The sequence below is a fragment of the Paramisgurnus dabryanus genome, chromosome 3, assembly GCF_030506205.2.
Source record: "Paramisgurnus dabryanus chromosome 3, PD_genome_1.1, whole genome shotgun sequence".
NCBI lineage: Eukaryota > Metazoa > Chordata > Actinopteri > Cypriniformes > Cobitidae > Paramisgurnus > Paramisgurnus dabryanus.
In genome coordinates, this window is record NC_133339.1 from 24,644,908 (window position 1) to 24,666,100 (window position 21,193).

General features: G+C 41.9%; 1 protein-coding gene across 1 annotated transcript in view; it reads left to right on the top strand.

The window, feature by feature from the left end:
- grin2aa (glutamate receptor, ionotropic, N-methyl D-aspartate 2A, a) overlaps positions 1-21,193 on the top strand; it is a 186,958-nt gene that overhangs the window by 140,206 nt on the left and 25,559 nt on the right. The window contains exons 5-7 of the mRNA XM_065279188.2: positions 6,043-6,245; positions 14,498-14,669; positions 14,959-15,112. Coding sequence (XP_065135260.1) covers positions 6,043-6,245; positions 14,498-14,669; positions 14,959-15,112 — 529 coding nt within the window. The remainder of the gene's footprint in view (positions 1-6,042; positions 6,246-14,497; positions 14,670-14,958; positions 15,113-21,193) is intronic.

Below are 21,193 nucleotides of genomic sequence, written 5' to 3' on the forward strand. Positions count from 1 at the left end.
GAAAAGTTTTACTGCAAAATGAAATATATACACCACATAGTGACTTTTACCAGCACTGGAAAGTTGCCCTTCTTGTAGTGATAGGGACGAGACAGCCTATGCCAAGTCAAGGCCGAGTCTTTGAAGGGTTGAGACGAGTCAAGACCAAGTGGTTTTCAAATACAGACGAGTCCAAGTCAAGACCGAGTCTTTGAGGAAGCAAGTCTGAGACCGAGTCCTTTAGGAGTCGAGACCAAGTCGAGACCAAGACCATAAAAACATGTCAGTGTTCATATTCATAAATCACCCCAGTTAATAATCAACAGTTAGGCCCACAGACTAAGCTAGATTGGGAATTGTTTAGAGGAGCAGTCTTAACGTCTTAATATGGACTATGCTTTTACTATCATTAAAAAAATCCCTACCATATGCATCATCTTCTGCCTATTTTTCTAGAGATAAATAAATGGCTCTGATGGCAGTATCTGTGCATTGCACCATGGGATGTCATTTTTAAATAATGCCTGTCAACATTGCATTTTATTATTATTGTTATGTGTTGTGTGTTTTTTTATATGAACATAAAAAAAATTGTTGGTCTCGAGGACTCGGTCCGAAATTACAAGTCCTTCTCCTCTCACTGTGGTCCAAGACCGAGTCAAGACCGAGTCTTTAAAGGAACGAGTCCGAGACGAGTCTGAGAAAGCAGAAATCGAGTACTACATCACTAAAACTACATCTTGTATAAGTCTTTCTGCCAGTTTTGTGGTTATACCACAATATTACCATTGCTTTTTCATATTACTGTATTTACTTTTATTTGTAAAATGATTTAATTGATGAATTAATACATACCTGTCTTTATTCAATGCGTGCACTTAATCTTTGTACAGCGCGTCGTGAATGTGTTAACATTTAGCCTAGCCCCATTCATTCCTTAGGATCCAAACAGGGATGAATTTAGAAGCCACCAAACACTTTCAAGTTTTCCCCATTTAACTCTTTCACCCAGTGGCGAAGCTACGGGTGGGCCTGGCCGGGCCTGGGCCCGCCCACTTTGAGTTGTGGCCCACCCAATCAGAAGGCCATTTTCCAGAGAAATGTGTAAATAATTTAACAAAAATAAATACTAGTACTACGAATATACGTCTTATCACACTATAATTTCATATATGTAATACAATTATAAATATAATTAAAATATAAAATTTAAGTGCAAGTTTGCATGTTCAGTCAGTTTCGCAGTTTTCTTTTACCCTATTGGTGCACACGCTTGTCAACATGAAACTTTGAATATGATTCGTCAGTCATTGTTAGCTTCGCCTACGCGCGATTGAACTGAATTTGAAAACAGCGATTCGCAAATCATCAAGTTTAACAACCTTTCCACGATGACATCTGCTTATGCCTGTTTACTTTTGGAGACGGAGACTATTACATCACTCATGGAAATGTTGGATTACTGAGGACATCTTTTCAAACGTCAACAAAATGAAACGAGCACATATTACGTTGATAATGACTTCATGCTGTGTTGAAAGACTGTTCTTCACCACATATTGTATAAAAAACCTATAACGTTACGCTCATCGATGATAAATGCTCGTCTGAGAAATGTATTTCTGCTTTTCTTTGCGCGAAGGGACATTATGATCATATTGGACTTTGTTATTATGAACCAGAAGCCCCGTCTCAGACTACAGGACATGTAATGGTGAGTTTAGACATTTTCTTAATGTTTATAGTGGTGTCATTATTATTTACAGTTTATAGTCAGGAGTATTACTCCAATCAACTATTTAGGGGGCTGTATGATTTAATGTTGTTGGAATATTTACACTTAAATGACAACACATGCAATTTTGTATTGCGCCATGTTGTTTGATGGCCATTGTCTCATTAAATAACAATCTTTCGAACGAGTTCTTTAGTAAAATCACTACCTGTTGAATCTGTCGTAGCCTATGACGCTTTCACGTCATGCATTTTGCTGAGGAGGAATGACATATTGTTCGGATCTACGTTCACGCAACGTAAATAACGTAAAAACTAATTCCGTTACTAATTCAGTTTATGTTGAGTTCTGTGTTTTCAAGTGGATTAATAATTTGGTGGGGCACTGCTCATAGACTGTATAAAACAGGCACAGCCCCACCTGCCCATATACTGTAGACAAGCTGGTTGGTTATTTAAGTTGTTTTATAAATTTCCCGTTGAAACATTGTGCTGCCTGCATGGCATTAAGGTAACTTGGCTTAGGTAGCGTGCACCAAAGCTTTTAAACCCGGCTGAAAACGCCTGGAGGACGCCAAATGCTCGCTGTTTTTTCAGCCAAGCGCTTTGGTTGCTGTGATACTTGAGCTGTGAGCCGGTTGGTTGTTGTGATATTAGTCCCGCCCTTTCACCCACTGTGATTGGACGGCTGTGTGAGAACTTACATTGACAAGCTAAGCTTTTCATCCAGAGTTGAATATTTTTAGACCACAGCGCGGAAAAAATGGACAGCTGCTGGCTGTTTTGAAAAAAGCCGCACTTACATTGGGGAAAAAATATATGCCGGCCATGGGCGTAAACACTCCCAATTTATGTACATTCTATGCTTTGCCCACCCTGTTTTATAAAGGCCCACCCACTTGAACATTTCTGGCTTCGCCACTGCTTTCACCGCCATTGACGAGATATCTCGTCAATTAAGAGAAAACGCTTCCCCGCCAATGACGAGATTTTCCGTCTTTCCGCAATACCGCTATTATCCACCAGGTGGATTTCCGCAACTTTTTAAACCCGGAAGTATTGCCCTATGGCAAGCGGCTGCATGTCCGTGTCTGTTTTAAAGATCGCTCTGAATGGGATCTCTATGAAAAGTCCGTCACAAAAATGGAATTATCTCTGCTTTTTGCTCAAAATGTGGTGTTTTTGCAGAAACCTACCCATATTCAAAAGCTGATTACAAAAGAACCACTGAAGGTAGGATGAAAGTTTTTTTTTGTTTGAAAGCAGAGGGTCTGTTCTTTCATTTGGTATATTGTATGTTTATATATTCAAAAAAGAACATTTTCTGGAAGGCATTAAACTTTGGTGAAAATCATGAAAAACGCTGGCGCTGGCTGGCAACTTTTAAAAAACGCTGGCAGTGAAAGAGTTAAAGGGGCCATGTCACAAGACTTTTTTAAGATGTCAAATAAATCTTTGGTGTCACCAGAGCACATATGTGAAGTTTTAGCTCAAAATACCATATAAATAATTTATTATAACATGTTAAAATTGCCACTTTGTAGGTGTGTGCAAAAATGTGCCGTTTTGGGTGTGTCCTGTAAAATGCAAATGAGGGGTAAAGTGCAAACACTGATCACAATGATGGTGGTTTTATGAAATTGATTTTTTTTCTCTCTCTATCTTTCTCTCTGCACTAAATGGCTGTGCTGTGGTTGGATAGTGCAGATTAAGGGGTGGTATTATTAAAATAAGAGCTCTTTATGACATCATAAGGAGAGCCAAATTTCAACGACCTATTTTTCATGTGCTTGTAGAGAATGGTTTACCAAATCTAAGTTACTGGGTTGATCTTTTTCACATTTTTTAAGTTAATAGAAGCACTGGACCCAATCATAGCACTTAAATGTGGAAAAAGTCAGATTTTAATGCCATGGCCCCTTTAAAGACTGTTACATGAGTAGTTACACGAGCAAGTATGGTGGCACAAAATCCAACGTGGTGATTTTTTAAGCGGATAAAAATAAGAACTATATTGTATGGCGGAAGAGCACTTAGTTTGCAGCACTTCGACCTTGTGCGCAGAAATATTGAGGGAAGTTTGAGCGAGAGGGGGAGTAGTCAGGAGTGATGATGTTACTGCGTGCCGAGGTCAAAGTGCTGCAAACTAAGTGCCATACAATATAGTTCTCATTTTTATCCGCTTAAAAATACACCACGTTTTATTTTGTGCCACCATACTTACTTGTGTAACTACTTATGTAACAGTCTTTAAATGGGGAAAACATGGAAGTGTTTGGTGGCTTCTAAATTCATCCCTGTTTGGATCCTAAGGAATGAATGGGGCTAGGCTAAATGCTAACACATTCACGATGCGCTGTACAAAGATTAAGTGCACGCATTGAAAAAAATAGGTATGAATTAATTAATCTAAGTTAAAGGATAATTCCGGTATTTAACACTTTGGGTCTCATTTCTGGTTTGTTTTGGATGAACTACAGTGATGGACACAGAAATTTTGACAATGGGTCGTGTCTTGAGTTTTTGACTTGTTTAGAAGCGTCTCTTGACTGCTTCAGAATGGAAGTCAATGGCCATGCACAAACATGTAATTAAAACAACACTTAACGTTCATTTTTAAAACTGTGCTACTCACCGAGTGGTTCGTGGTGTTCGTTGATGATTAAAAACAAGTTGTGAAGCGAAATACAGTTTCTGTCGTGTTTTATTTGGCATTTTGTAAAATTCCATTGATCTCTCTTGTAAGACTCATTGCTCGCTGATATATCACTCCGCCACTGGGAAACAGAAACGGGTCAGTTTACATGTGGTTGTAGTTTTTTCGCTCGGTTTCTCTCAGAAGAAAATTTTCCCATATTTGTAGGGCTGGACCAGAATATTTGAATATTTGTTCCGTGGGTTGACATTCGAGTTTCAGTTTTGAGATTCGAATATATATATATTAATATTTCACAGCGTTAATGCAGAGCTTTTGCCAAGCAGGAAGTGCGCTTCACGCTCCCGCTCTATAGGTGGCGCAGAGAGACCAACATCCATAGCCAACAGCCACCAAACGCCACCAGTGGAAGAGATCGCCTCGAACGGGAAGCGCGCTTCCTGCTTTGGCATTCATGCTAATAGTGTTGTAAATAACGTCCAGTTACTTGCAAAAACTGATTGATTTGCTTCACAAGACGTCAATATGTCACACGGAGTTATGGGGGATTACTGTTGTATTGGATATATATGCTTTAGCTCTTAAAGTGTGCGGATCGGTTGACTTGCATGACAGAGCACTGGGGTTTCTGCAAATATCTTCTTTATTGTTCTGCTGATGAAAAAACATATTGGATGGTGTAAGTGTTATAAATAAACTTAATTTGGAAAGTATGCTACCGTTTTATTACAGTTTGTTGAACTTCGTCCATTTATTTTCGTTGTTTTATTTAAATAGCCTACCTTTTACATTGTCAGTAATTACTGTGCTGTTAATTTCTGATACGGGAGTGTTTGTTTGTTAGAAAAAAATGTAAGGCTACCTTATTAAAAGTGCTCTTGTGTTTTGTTTCACTAATGCTGTTCTCGCAGGACGCGTGAGTCGAGACAGGCATGCCGAGTGTGCTAACGCTTCAGACTCAAATATAGAGCGGAAGTATATATGCGGTTGTGAGGTATCTGAAAAAATAGTTCCACTATAGCAAATAACACTGATTGAAATCATACATTGCGCCAATATATTTGTTTTTAATCATCAACGAACACCATGAACTGCTCGGTGAGTAGCACAGTTTTGAAAATGAACATTAAGTGTTGTTTTAATGACATGTTTGTGCATGGTCATTGACTTCCATTCTGAAGCAGTCAAGAGACGCTTCTAAACGAGTCAAAAACTCAAGACACGACCCATTGTCAAAATTTCTGTGTCCATCACTGTAGTTCGTCCAAAACAAACCAGAAATGAGACTCAAAGTGTTAAATACCGGAATTATCCTTTAAGATAAGAACATAGTAAAATATTAAAAAACGGTGGTGTTTTCTTTTAAGGGCAATATTTTACCCAGACATGATTATAAAAATCATCACCTTCATGTTGTTCCATATCTGCATTTGAATGGGGAATGGAGCTTTCAATGTTCAAAAAAATAATATAATACTCTTACGCTATATTCTAAGTCTTCAGATTAAAAGATGCTGAAATTTAGCATTTTGCTCTGTTTTTGATTTGCACCATTTTATTTGCAGCTGAGGTACAAATGCATTAGAAATATAAACAGGATTGTCTTGCTGCTGAAGCGTATTAAAACTAAGTAAAAGTACTGAGCTTTTTTACACTCCTCTGATTGTTTCCAGATGGGCAAGTGGGAGAACCAGAGTTTGACCTTAAAATTTCCGGTGTGGCCACGCTTCAACTCTTTTGGTGACGGGGAGACAGATGACAATCACCTGACCATTGTTACCCTGGAGGAGAAGCCCTTTGTCATAGTGGAAAATGTGGAGCGCCTCACGGGCACCTGCATGAGAAACTCTGTGCCCTGTCGCAAACACATCAAAGAGTAAGACTTCTGTTTCTTTTGTGATACCTATTTACACCTTATATTAAGATCTATTTGCAAAAAAAACATAAAAGTTTGTTTTGTTGATTTACGGGGGTAGTTGGCCTTTCACTGTCATTTTAAAGTGGAAAGCATTTTTACTTCAATGTGCTGTGATTTTCTCACAACATTTTGGATCACTGATTAGATCACCCAAAACTGATTTGAACAAAAGGGGTTAACAGTCTCAGGGGTCTCATATGCTTTATATGTTGAGGGTTATTTTTGGTGCCTGCTTTAATGCTCACTTTTAAATGCAGCACTTAAGCCCGTCTGGTGTGATCAACTCAGACTGATCAATTTTTACATCGGGTTGTACAGTAACACATGCATCTCAAGTGTGTCTCCTGTGACCAACTTCGGATTGGATTTCGAGGGGTCTTTGGTTTGTTGCTACATGCCTCCCTCATTACATTAGTGTTACTACATGTTGAAAAAGCTTATAGGGAAGCCTGCTACAGTAAGTGTTTTTAATTGTATAATGATATTTTGTGCTATTAGTCATCTTTAGATAATTCCAGACACTTTATATGACATATTAGCACATACGCTACACTGTTTTGTGCCATGCGCTCATGATTGGATCAAGGCTGTAAGTGCCCCAAGGATAGCCCTCAGGTGTTTAAAAAAACAACACAGAGAGACTCTTTAATAGGTCATGGCCATAAAGTTGTTGTGATCTGTGAGCTGTTATTAACTGTGGTTGTGCAAACTGCCCCCGTCCCTTAAAGAAAGTCACGGGGGCTTATATGGGATTTATACACTGCTAAATAGGGCGAGGAATAAATGGTCTCATAGGGATCACTATAGCCTGCTCTGTGTGCGTGAAGATAGTCTCATCAAAGGCACACACAAACACACGAGAGAGTACACACGTGTGACTTGTGGATGTCACACATGTCCATTTGCAAACAGGCCAACGCTCTCCGGTTCCCTTCCTCCAAAAGCGCAATTCCCTCTCAAGCATCCATTGTGGCCATTTGGAAGAGGAAGCAGAAATTAGTGATGCGTGCAGAAACACAGGCAGGGTACAGCAGTTCTCCCTGAGATAGACATGCATCTCTTTCTCTCCGTCTCTTACTCAATCTCCAGTTTTCTTTATTGGTTTCTCATCTGCTTGCTTTTATCAGAGAAATAACTCAACTAAAATAACTACTGAGCCATTGTTGTGTTACACAAACGGTAAAATATTTTACTGCATTACAAACACCAAAAGGAACATCTGCCCTAATTCAGTGTGTAAACATTATCAGAGTTCTGGATGTTTCTGTATATCGCTTTTAATAAATAAGTTGAATTGATTTATACTGTAAGTGACCCAGCTTGTAAAAACCCAGCTGAAGTCGTTTTGTGTCAAATATAACCTTGAAATCCTGAATAATGACTAAGTAAAGTGAGACTTTAGCCTGGATTTCACATGTATTTCTAAAAAACAGTAGTTTGTCTCTGAAGTGTATGTATATATATTTCTTGAATACAAGCTTTAAATGATCTTTAAATGGTTTTGACAGATGTATACTGTACATGTTGTTAAAGGATCAGTTTTCCTTACAGAAAGTCAAAATGAATGGCTTGCTCTTTTCACAGAACACAAGACATGAATATCTTAAGAATATACTGAATATATAATGAAAATAATTGAGGACCGGGTCTGTCAAGTTTCAGATTAAGCAAAAATATAATCATTGGTCACTGATAAAATGACAGAATTTTCATTATTTAAATTAACTACTATATTTTTTCCAATCTGGCCTTATGTAAACTATACTGAGGTGAAGGTTAAATATTTTTTATCTGATAGACAGTCTGACTGATATTTGTGTGGGATGAATATGATGATGTGGGAATAACAGTTCATCTGGAATCCTCAGCTGTGATTTTCCCCTCTATTTCAGCTGTCGCTCAGTAGTGTAGATGCAAACACTGATTCGCTGCCAACTTGACAAGCCAGAGACACAGAAGAAACATGCCTCAGTGGCCAGAGCACACACACACACACACACGCACGCACGCACGCACGCAGCACACACACACACACACACACACACACACACACAAACAAACAAACAAACAAACACATTCAAGTACACTCAAAGCCATTGAGATATTTGTGTTTTCAAAGTAAATTCCAGAGTTCAAATATTTGAAGCCTGTATCAGCTCTGCAGTCGACTCTACTTACCCAAAGTGTCTTGTCATTTTTACCCACAGTGGATCTACAATGTAGTATATAAATATAGCATACACAATTAGCTGTTACTTTAATTGTGACACTGGACCACAAAAGCAGTCTTAAGTAGCAAAGGTGCTTTTGTATCAAACACACAAAAAAAAAAACATTGTATGTGGCCAAATTACTATCGATTTTTCTTTTATGCAAAAAATCATAAGGAAATGATGTAAAGATCATGTATCATGAAGATATATTTTGTGAATATTCTACAATAATTTATTTTTGTGAGTCGATACAGTTGCTAATGACTTAATTTGGACAACTTTAAAGGTGATTTTCTCAATATTTTGATTTTTTTGGCACCCTCAGATTGCAGAATATTGTTAATTTCTCGGCCTAATATTCTTACAAACCATACCCTTATTTTTTCAACTTTTAAATAATGTATATATCTAAAAAAAAAGTATCCTTATGACTGTCTGGGCCATATTTTACGATCTAAGTGCACTGTCTAAAGCACACAACGCATGGTCTAAATGGGCGTGTCCGAATCCACTTTTGCTAATTTTACGACGGGAAAAATGGTTTATGCGCCAAGCGCATTAAAAAGCCGTTTTCTTTTAGTCATGAAAGTAAAAATAGCAGACTTTTATTTGATGTAAATGTATTGATATCCAACATAATCATTATAATCTCATAAAATAATTAGCAAATATGCAAGAAAAGGTTTGTACCCTAAAATACTTTATTTGTAACAAACAGGAGATAAAGAATTTCCAAATATGCGGAAAGCTTTCAGCATTCGGACAGTGCCATGTTTTTTTTTTTTTTTAAAAAAGCATTACTTAAAAATGTTTCACATCTCACCATATCCACAGGTACAGAGTCATCATATACAATACATCCGTGGGTAGCATTTTAAAATACTTTAAAAAAAAAGATGCATTTGTTTTAAGCAAATCATTTATTTACAGTACTTACCAGGCTACAGGTGAAGCTGTTCTTTACGCCTTCTAATGTCTCATAATCGGTCCTCAATAATAATCTTTTACATTTTAGTCCTTTAATTTTTCATATTATAAAAAGGGTTGTGTGGTGCTGCGCATCCAAACACGAGTTGTTGTCCCATTTATAGGCACATATTAAAACAATATTGACTTTAGACCAGGTTTTTGTTGGTCAATGGCGTAGTCTATTTTGGTTGTCTCAAAATAGCAACGGGCCAACAATGTGCCTAAACACGTTGGTACATCAGAACGCTCATGGGCGCATAAATGGGCGCAAATGCATTTGCTATTTAAACAACTTGGTGCTAAACGTGAAAATGATAATTGCACCGGGTTGAAACTAGCAAAAGACACTTGCGTCACTCATTGCGCTGGGTGTTTGATAGAGCCCTCTATCTTTTGGTCCAGGGTCACAATTATGCTAAACTTTTAATCAATACATTTAAGTTCATTTGAAATCATCATTTCTCTGAATTTATCTGCCATCTTTTTTGTCACTAAGCACACTGAAGTGCATTCTAGAATTGCTTTTACCGTAACAGAAACACACAATGCTTTCATAAAAGTTGTGTCAAACCAAGTTTCTTAGGTGGTGTCATATTTGAGACTATTTTTTAAATTATCTTTCGCGTCCTTAATGATGGCTTATAATGCTGCCTCCGTACAGTAGGCATTGTAGGTTTTGCAACAGAGCAAATGTGTGCTGTCTTGGCAAGTGACCACATTAGCCCACCATAAAAATAAACAATCCCAAGAAAAAGAACAAAACATGGGCAGTGTGTCTTCATAAGATGTAATTGGTATAGTAAAGGCAGTGAAGAAGTGGCCTGGTCAGATAAGTGCGTGTCTTATTGCCTCTGGGTATCAAAATGTGAGGAAGACTCTGTAGTAATATGGATTGTACCATGCGAGAGTTTGAATAAAGCGCTTGCAGGAGCCATAGGGAATTCAGTGCGTGCGTCACAGCCAGCGCAGAGAGGAAGAGATTGATTTCAAACTGGATTTTGTCGGGAAAGTTGAATGTGTGTCTCTCTCATTGTGGAGACTGAAAAGTTTGTTCATTTGTGCAGTCAGAAGGTACGCAGCCTCTTCTTTCTGCCCAAAACACTCCTACGCTCTTTTGCAATCAATGTTAACTGTCTGTACAATAATTGTTATTTTAATTGGTTACATGGGAAACATACATTTTAGCTTTTCACTCCTTCGTAGACAGACTTTGAAATTCAATCAAATACATTCCACTAGGGGTGACCCCGAATAGTTAAAGATTTGATGCTTTGATAGAAGCCTGATTTGACTATCAATCTCACAGTTGAAATGTCACAGACATGTTATGAAATGAGTATCATTTAAATTTTGGCTATATAAGTGTACACATTATCTAATTTCACATATAACAGTTTTCTTCCAATATATTAATATACAGCCTATAATCATTATGATAATACTATGCAAATATTTTTAAAGTGCGTTAACAAATCCCACAACCCCTGTGAAAGGGCATTCATATGGTATGCGGTTTCCAGGTTAATAAACCATTGCGAAGCAGTTGTCTCTTTGTTTCAGCAGTTAAAAAGACAAAAGTTTTGGTCACATTATCAGAAACACACAGTTGATTCAACTATCAGTCGATTATAGGCAAGATTCGATAATTCTGATTCCAATATGTAAATACGTTGTAAATACTAACTGATGAAGAGATGTAGTTTTTGCATGCAAATCCACAAGACAAACACAAGATATTTATTTATACAAAATCTTTGCTATCTACATTTTACATTATATGCATTTGGCAGACGCTTTTATCCAGAGGGACTTGTGCATTCAAGGTATATATTTTATCAGTGTATTCCTTGGGAATCAAACCCACAACCTTTGCACTGCTAAAGCAATGCTCTACCTATTGTGCAACACAATAGCAATAGAATGAGGGTTTCAGAAGAAACAATCGCAGATGAAAGCAAACTGTGGAGACAAGGTATATGTTTTTATTTTCCACTGCTAATCGGTTTTAAGAACACAGAGAGCTAAGTTTTAATGAGCTTTAGTCTAAAAGTTAAATAAGGTTCCCAGGTGGCTTACTATACAGTAATTTCAGTGTTGTGTGTCTGAAGATTCTTCACTGACAGATGGTTGCTTGATTAGAAATGCAGCAATGTCGTGTCTGCAACCCTGACAAAGTACAACTTTTCTCTACATGCTTAGCTACTGTGGTACAACTGCCCACTAATTGGACAGTGCACCAAATTTACGTTACTTACAAAAAAATATGTCAAGTTCACACCATCCCTATAATCCATGGGGATGGTGTTGACTAGTGGTTAAAGACCTGGACTCTTAACCAAAAGTTTGTGTGTTAAAATGGCACAAGGGATGATGTGTTTACCATTGCTGCCATGCCCTTAAGCAAGACACTAAATCCTAAGCTTCTTCAATTCGAGTAATAAGTGTACTAAGAGACTAAATGAAAAGTTTTGATGTCCATGACTCTCTGAAATGAAAAATCTGCACTTTGTGCCTCACTTTGTGGCTTTTTGTTTGGAAGAAGTTCTACTTTAGGATAAATTTGATTGAGTAAAGGCTGAATTAGAGTATATGACTTCAAACATGACTTATGCCTCGATTTTGAGTTGACGGATTTCTCGAAAAAATTGTGTTGGGTACAGACTCATATATCATAATTCTTCAAGTAGGGGATAATGTATAGGCAGCCAGTTGTTATGGCAGAAATAAGCCCCGACAGTGGGATCAGGACACAACAGAAAGCGGAGATATCACACTGAAGGGGCATATTTTGCGATAACAACCAGCTGCCTGTACATTATCCTGCTTATTACACAGCTATTTACCTCTTAAGTAAGGCAAGGAACATTAAATGTTGATTTAAAACCTTAAATATTTTATTTGCTCATTTTTAACTAATGCAGACTTTCCAGGAGGAAAGTTACTTTAAAACAGTTACAGTATGTGCTGTTGCGCGTCCATGTGTGATAAGCAAACGTGCGTGTCGTCCCGTTTATAGGTGCATATTACTAACATGCTCATTAAATAACAAAAACAATATTGCGCTATTGACTTTAGAGCAGGTTTTTTTTGGTCAGTGAATGCGTTGTCTATTTTAGTTGCCTCAAAATAGCAACGTGCCAACAATGCGCCTGAACACCTCGTTTTCAGACCAGAACGCCCATGGGCGCAAAATTGGGCACAAATGTATTTGCTATTTAAACAATGTGGCGTTAAACGTGAAAATTATCATTGCGCCGGGTTGAAACTAGCAAAAGACACTTGCATCGCGCTTTGCGCAAGGTGTATGATAGAGCCCAAGATGTTGAAATGTCACTATTTGGTTTAATCATTTGTAAATATAATGTTTTATATGTTATTAAATGACATATTTCTATTTATTTTTTGTGTAATATTAAACTGTACCTGTCAAAATGATTTAGCATCTGGGTTTTGAGCAGTTGTTATCTAGGAATAACATACCTGCAAATGTCACACTTGGCCAATCAGAATTAAGCATTTCAATGAGCCGTGCAATAACCTCAAATAAGGGCCTCCTTTTGCACATAAAGTACCATCCTTTCTGGAAATTGAACTGTAGTTTAGGGGTCATATGAAAACTTTAGTAAATCAGTGCTGGTATTTTGAGAATTTTAAAATTACCAAAAAATAAAAATAAAGTATAAAGGTAAAAATAAAGGTTCCAAAAAGGTTTCTTTGCATCAGTGCCATAGAAAAAGAACCTTTAAGTCAAAGGTTCCTAAAAGAACCATTTATTTTTTTTTACCTTTTTATATTCTTGTAAAACCTGTATCCACTACAAAGACCATTTTGTGCAACAGAAAGTTTATGTGGATGTTAAAGGTACCCATACTTGAACCATACTCCCAAAAATGCTTGTATAGCATCATTTAGCACCTTTATTTTTGGGCTGTGTTGGGCTGTAAATGTACTGATCTGTTCAGATTTTTAAAGTCATGTAGTGTTTTTCAGCTTTTAGCAATAATGGTTTTATGAGAATACAGAAAAAAGCTGCAGTACTGCAGTTTCTTGTGCTCCAGTCTGTCTCTGACTAAGGGCAGGACCTTCTCGCCCAGTCCCAAATGAAATAATCATCTTGATTGCCCTGTAAATAGGATTGTCTTTCCCCGCACTGAGGAAAACAAGAACCTCTCCGCAATTAAGTCTCCATTGACGGTGGTCTTTACGAGGCGTCAGAAATCTCCAGCCGACTGCAATTTTCAGTCTCACTTGATGGCTCTTTGAGAGGCTCTCCAGGGAAAACCCTGCTATTTATTGTAGTTAAGACATTTCTAAAGTGCACCAGTGAAAGGCTCTACCATTTGTTTCAACAGACTATGCCGTACTGTAATCCCAGCTACTGGATGCTGTGAGTAAACAGGCTACTGTGTAAAATGTGTTTTAGTCCTTGGGAGGAATTCACAGAGAATGAATTACGGCTGCTGATCGTGCCGTTTAGTTGCATGCACTGTTTGCTGTTTTTTTGTAACACTTGATATATGAAAAGTTTATCCGATAATGGCACGGATGTTGCCAATAATCTGCACAATATGTCTAAAAATAATTTTACTTAGAAAATACTAGGAGATATGCTGTATATTCCCAGCAAACTATGCCAGATTTCAGTGGTCTGCTGTCTAGTAATAGTTAAAAATGCTCTTCTCTGCAATTTATTCGGCATCATTTTTTGATTTCCTTGCATGGTAAACATAGCATCTTGTTAATTAAAACAGGTAAATGTCACTGTTAAAAAAAAGCAATGTACAGTACAATTATTAGACATATTTACATAGAAAGGAGATGTGTTTGTGCTAAAAAAATAAAATTGACTTAATTCAAATGGGAAACTGGATTACACATGCTTGCAATGGTGAACTGCTATTGGTTGGAATTTATTATAACACATTCAATATCTTTCCAGAGAGGATGAAACGTATAAAATGGTCCTGACATCATGATTCAGATATTTTGCTTTATGTTGAGCCGTGATCTATGTGCTCTATCCCACAGCAATACCACGGAGGGAGGAGGGACGTACATTAAAAAGTGTTGCAAGGGATTCTGCATCGACATCCTCAAGAAGATTGCACGAAACGTGAAGTTCACATATGACCTCTATCTGGTGACCAATGGGAAGCATGGGAAAAAAATCAACAATGTATGGAACGGCATGGTGGGAGAGGTGAGACGAACCAAAATGTTAAACAAAAGTTTATAATGAAACTCATGAAACTCAAAGTGGTGCTATTTATCTTTTTGTACTGGAAGTGAATGTGTAACTGTCAAAAATCAGTGATGGATATCAAATGTGATATTGGGAAAAGTGAAATGATGAAACTGTAGTTTTTATTGCAGAGTAATAGAAAGATTTCGATTTAAATAGCTTCATGCACTGGGTGACTGAAGCTACAGAGGAAGTATGACGTTCATAGATTTTGACTAAATCTCCATTGCATCGTTTCCTGCCACAGGTGGTCAACAAAAAAGCCGTCATGGCCGTGGGCTCGCTGACAATCAATGAAGAACGCTCGGAGGTCATTGATTTCTCTGTGCCCTTTGTGGAAACAGGGATCAGTGTGATGGTATCCCGTAGCAACGGAACAGTCTCTCCATCGGCTTTTTTAGGTAACTATATACAGGGCACATTTACTGATGATTGTGGGGGGCACATCTGATTTTCACAAAACGTGACCCGGTCTGTAAAATCTAGGCTGAAGTCAAATAATTTAAATATGAAGTTAGTATTATCAAAGTTTTTATTTCACTTATTGATTTCACTTTAATTTCAATCTTTGACATGACCTTACTTTTTAGTTTTAAAGGTGCTCTAAGCGAATTGACGCATTTTAGACCATGAAACATTTTTTGTTACATACAGCAAACATCTCCTCACTAACTGCTTGCTGCCTGTCCGCTGATCAAACTGTAAAAAAACCCGATCTCTGTAGACAGCCCAGGCTTCACAAACGGCAATAACAACACCTAGCACTACAAAACAAAACAAAGTGTTCCAGCCAATAAACGACAAAAAAGATTTGGGGGTGGGGGTTGGGCGCATTCATGAAAGCACGGAAGGGAGGGGGAGGAGTTAGCTACGCTCCGTCTGTTTAAAAACAATTCAAACATCAACAAAAACGAACGTCTCGCAGATTCGCTTAGAACGCCTTTAACGTCTTTTTTGTGTCCTCTCAAAAAAAAGGGTAAATATGAAGAGTTTGGTTCCAAAACGCAATAAACGCCGTTTTTGAAAAAAAAAAATTAGTTACTGCCAAAATCAGTATTATATCAGGTCAGTATTTAAAAGTAAATTCTTAATTTTACGCAAAATCCAATATCCGCCGTGTTATTCTGTTATCTTTTCTCCCTTTTTTCCCAAAACGCAATAAACGCCACTACTCCTTTTCTACAGAATGCAATAAATTCGCTCCACATATTACAGCGCACCATTCCACGCAATGTAAACAAACAATGGCGGCACGTTGAGTACACAGACTCCTAGTTCCCTTTCAGTCGGTCACTACGACGTCACGTCGTGACCGACGAATTGGGAACTCGCTTAGAGAGACCAATCTGCTTCGTATACTACTAAAACGCCAATGAACTTGGCATTGAGATATTTGCATAATGCTGGCGCCGCCCCGCCAGGTGCGTATATAAGCAGCAGGTGCAAATAGGGAAATTAGCTTTTTCGCTTCGAAAGCCGGCTTTATCTGCTACTGAGAAGCTACTTTACTCTGTTGGGATTTGATTGCTGAAGTTGGTTGAACTAGCAGTATCACAGCGGACGCTTCGCTTATTCCACGGCTCTACATCTGTTTATTGTTTTGAGTTTAGTGTGTGCGTTGCCTTCCTGTGCGCTCATCAACTAAGCATCTGAGTGAATTTCCCTAAAAGAGTGATACGAGAGAGCTTTGTGCCTTGTTAAAGGCAGCCACTCTCTCGTATATGCGGGGATCAGCGTCCTTTTCAGGATAGCTTTTCGCCCGTGCGATCTTGGATGCGAGAAGTATAAGGGTTCCAGTGACGGTCACGAGCGCTGTCTTCGTGCTCAGGCATCGAGCACTCCGGGGCTGCGTTCGTGGAGAGTTTCTGTTCTCTCTGTGAGAGCATAACCCTCTTGGATTGCGGAGACGACTGTCGTTTCTACGGGAACGCTGTCCGCGCCTTTGCAGTGCTGACGCCGCCATGGTGCGGCTGTCAAGCGCTCGCAGGGCGCCCTTCGCGTCACTACGCTGAGTAGGACGGAGGATGCGTCCTCCACCTACCGGCCTTCTCATCCTCAGCCGGTTGAGGCTCCGGTGGAGACTGCAGAGTCGTGTTCTACAATGTCTGCCGAATCCATTGGACCTCCTTCTGGTCCCGTCACTTCTGCAGCATCAGAGGGGTGTCCATTTTTCCTCCGAGGCAGAGTCGTTCCGGAGATGGCGGCCGTGCCCGCGAGCGGCGGAGACGGTAGAGTTGGAAAGGTTAACCCCTCTCCGCCCGAACCATCCCGCCCACATGATTGGTACTTCGGAGCTGCTCGGGCCTCTCGGTCCTCTCCTCCTGTGCCTTTCTTCCCCGACGGCACGAAGAGCTGACGTGATTTGCGGCCGTCCGGCCGTTCAGCTTTCACCCCTCACCTCCCTCACCTCCCTCACCAACGGAGCCGCTAAGGGCGGGACCCCTTCAGTGGAGCGGGAGGCGTTCCTGGAGGGACCACCCAACCCTTCCCTCCCGTGTTTGTAGACAGTCGTCCGGTTACGGACGCTGCCCATCAGGCATGCCGGAGAGGCGGCTTCAGCCCTGCACGTAATAACGTTGCTGCAGGCTCACAAAGGATTTACCAGGGAGGCCGCGACCTTCAGTCGTGCGATGTCCACCTCAGTGGTTCAAGATCGCCACCTTTGGCTGTGTCTGGCTGACATGACGGACACAGACGAGAACAACTTGAATGCTCCTGTCTCACAGACCGGCCTCTTCGGCGAGCCAGGGGAGTCGTACAGCTCCGCTGCACAGACTGAGGCGATCTCCTAGGTCATGCCCCGGCGGAACAGAGCTGCCCTTGGTCCACCACGCCGGCTCCTCAGTCTGCCTCTCGCCGTCGGCGTCCTGCGGCGACCACCTCCGTTCCCCTCCTCGGACCCCATCTCGGCAGCGCAGGGGAACCGGTCGTCAGCAGCTCGCCCCGCCCGCTTAGCCGCTTCCCGTGAAAATCGGGAGTTTAAGTGGCCAGTGAAGGGCGACCCGGATTGGCAGAGGATCACTCTTCAGGAGATGGAGCTCCTTCCCCCGATAGAGGGTCGGGTGGAAAATCCTTGGTTTGCATATGTTCCACTGGCTGTTTAGCCGGTACCCACTAACCACACATAGAGTGCATTCCTCTTCCCTCTCCAGGTTTCCAGAGGATCGAGAGAGCCGTGAGCGGGCACACACCAGCTCACCCTACCTCTCCTCTATCGCCAGCGGGTGACCTGAGGAGTCCGAGCTCTCCGCTGAGGAGACCGGACCACCAGCACCCTTATCGGAGTCTGCGCTCTCCGCAGAGGAGACCAGACGACCGTCACCCTCAGCGGGCTCAGGTCAGTGTCACACACACATACTGTAGATGTTTATGCTGTCACAGCAGACGCACCGGCAGTCCCACCTGTCTCGCTTCGCTGCCCCACCGCGGGTACTTCGGTAGTGTCGTTATTTCTCCTCGTACGGTGCCTGGGTGCTTGGCTTCAGTTCCCAGCCCGTTTCGTTGGGTTTTACGCACGATCCGCCTCGGTTACGAATCCGGCACACATTATGGCACCCGCGCCCCGACCTGTGGGATTTCCATGTATGGTCGTTGAGCGCGCGCAAGGTTTAGGTGATTTATCGCAAGCGGTATCTAACACCATCGACGCGGTTCGAGCACCGTCCACAAGACGGGCTTACGCGCTTAAAGAAACCTTTTTCGTCACCCGGTGCTCTTCGCAACGCGAGGACCCCAGAGAATGCCCATTAACATTGTGCTTTTATATCTTTAACATAGGTTAGATGGTAGGCTGTCCCTCCGCCATTAAAGTTGATATCGCCGCTATTTCTGCTCATCACTCTCTTATCAACGGCAGATCAGTTGGCCGGCATGATTTAATTATTTCATTTTAAGAGGCGCTCGCAGGCTAAACCCCTCGCGCCCTCCCTCTTTCCTCCTGAGACCTGTCCATGGTGCTGAAGCTTTCAGGTCTCCCTTTTGAGCCTTTGCAGTCTACGAGTCTGATGGTTTTATCAATGAAAACTCTGACCCTGATAGCATTGGCCTCCATGAAGAGAGTAGGGGATTTACATGCATTCTCTGTTGACGATTCGTGCTTTTAGTTTGGTCCTGCTGTCTCACTGAGACCCAGACCAGGCTACGTGCCCAAAGTTCCCACCACTCCCTTCAGAGATAAGGTGGTGAGCGGGCACACACCAGCTCACCCTACCTCTCCTCTATCGCCAGCGGGTGACCTGAGGAGTCCGAGCTCTCCGCTGAGGAGACCGGACCACCAGCACCCTTATCGGAGTCTGCGCTCTCCGCAGAGGAGACCAGACGACCGTCACCCTCAGCGGGCTCAGGTCAGTGTCACACACACATACTGTAGATGTTTATGCTGTCACAGCAGACGCACCGGCAGTCCCACCTGTCTCGCTTCGCTGCCCCACCGCGGGTACTTCGGTAGTGTCGTTATTTCTCCTCGTACGGTGCCTGGGTGCTTGGCTTCAGTTCCCAGCCCGTTTCGTTGGGTTTTACGCACGATCCGCCTCGGTTACGAATCCGGCACACCCCAAAATTTCGGGCTTTCGTTTCACTGTAGTGAAAGCGTCCGATGCACATGTACTGCGTGCAAAAGTCGATATCCTGTTGGCGAAGGATGTTCGAGCCGGTCCCTCTTACCGAGATGATGATGATAGAGTTTTTCCAGCCTTTATCTCATAGTACCCAAAATACGCGGCGGGTTACGATCGATTTGATTTACGCACCGGCTCTACGAAGGTGTTCTTTTTGGATGATAACGCCGAGGCTCGTATTTCAATATTCAGATCGGTTTGCAGCCTTAGACCTGTAGACGTGTACTTTATGTGTCCATCTCCCCTCGCTTTAGACCGTTTTTCGCTCTGCGTCGTGGGGTGGGCATATTAATACGAAGTACACCATTCGAGCTGTCTCTCTCTCTCCGTGTCTCCATGTGCTAGTCACGGCATTAAAATGTCAGAGAGAGAGCGTTGTTCGCATTCTGCTTTTTTCTACGTCGACTTATAATAGCCCGTTCTTGGCAGACGTGCGCGAACACAGAGAGTTAATGCTTTGGCATCTCGCTCGTTTAAGTCTTCAGGTCGACTGGGAAAGAGCAACTTTGCCCCGTGCAGAGGATCCTTTTTCTCAGTATGGAAATAAGACTCGGTCGACTAATTGACGTGTTTAACAAGAGCGCGCAACCAGTCAGTTCTGACTTGCCTCGGTTTAATTCGAGGGAAGTACGCGGTCCCTCTGAAACAATTTCAAAAGCTCCTGGACATATGACAGCATGCTGCGGTTGTGACGCCGCCCGAGCTGCTTCATATGAGACCGCTTCAGCATTGGCTTACGATCGAGTCTCGAGGAGAGCGTGGCACACCGACATACACCGTGTAAACATTGCACCTGCGTGTCATTTAAATTTTTCCCTGTGGTAGACCCGGCATTTCCGATAGAAGATATGCCCCTGAGGGGTCTCCTGGCATTCTGTATATTGCAATGCCCTCAGCACGGGATGATCAGCCACGTATGACGGGCTTGCAGTCTCAGGGGTGTGCATAGCACCCCAACTGCCGCGAGCGGTGCGCTGTATATCTGGGACTTGTACGCTCCGCTATGGAGATGCGAGGGAAGGATGTATTAGCCGACACCAATAACATTGCGACTGTTGCGTTATTTACCGTTAAGGCGGTTTTGCGCTCTCGTCACCTGTCGCATCTCGCTCGTCATCTCCTCCTTTGGAGTCAGAAGCATCTGAGGTCCCTTCGTGCCATTTACATCCCGGGTTCGCTCAATACAGCGGCAGACGCGCTTCCCGAGCTGCGCCCCCGGCGAATGGCGACTCCACCTCCAGACGGTCCAGCTAATTTGGAAGAAGTTCGGTTGTGCGTAGATAGATCTGTTTGCGTCGCCGGACGATACCCACTGTCGCCTATCTTATTCACTAACCGAGGGCAGCCTCGGCGTGGATGCGTTGGCACACAGCTGGCCGCGGGGGGTGCGTAAATACGCATTCCTTCCAGTGAGCTTTATTGCGCAGACACTGTGCAAAGTCAGGCAGGACGAGGAGAGCCTTTTATTAGTCGCCCCGTACTGGATTGGTTTTCAGAGTTGATGCTCCTCGCGACAGCCCCTCCCTGACGATTTCCCCTGAGGAAAGACTTTCTTTCTTTAGGAAGGGGCACATTATGGCACCCGCGCCCCGACCTGTGGGATTTCCATGTATGGTCGTTGAGCGCGCGCAAGGTTTAGGTGATTTATCGCAAGCGGTATCTAACACCATCGACGCGGTTCGAGCACCGTCCACAAGACGGGCTTACGCGCTTAAAGAAACCTTTTTCGTCACCCGGTGCTCTTCGCAACGCGAGGACCCCAGAGAATGCCCATTAACATTGTGCTTTTATATCTTTAACATAGGTTAGATGGTAGGCTGTCCCTCCGCCATTAAAGTTGATATCGCCGCTATTTCTGCTCATCAC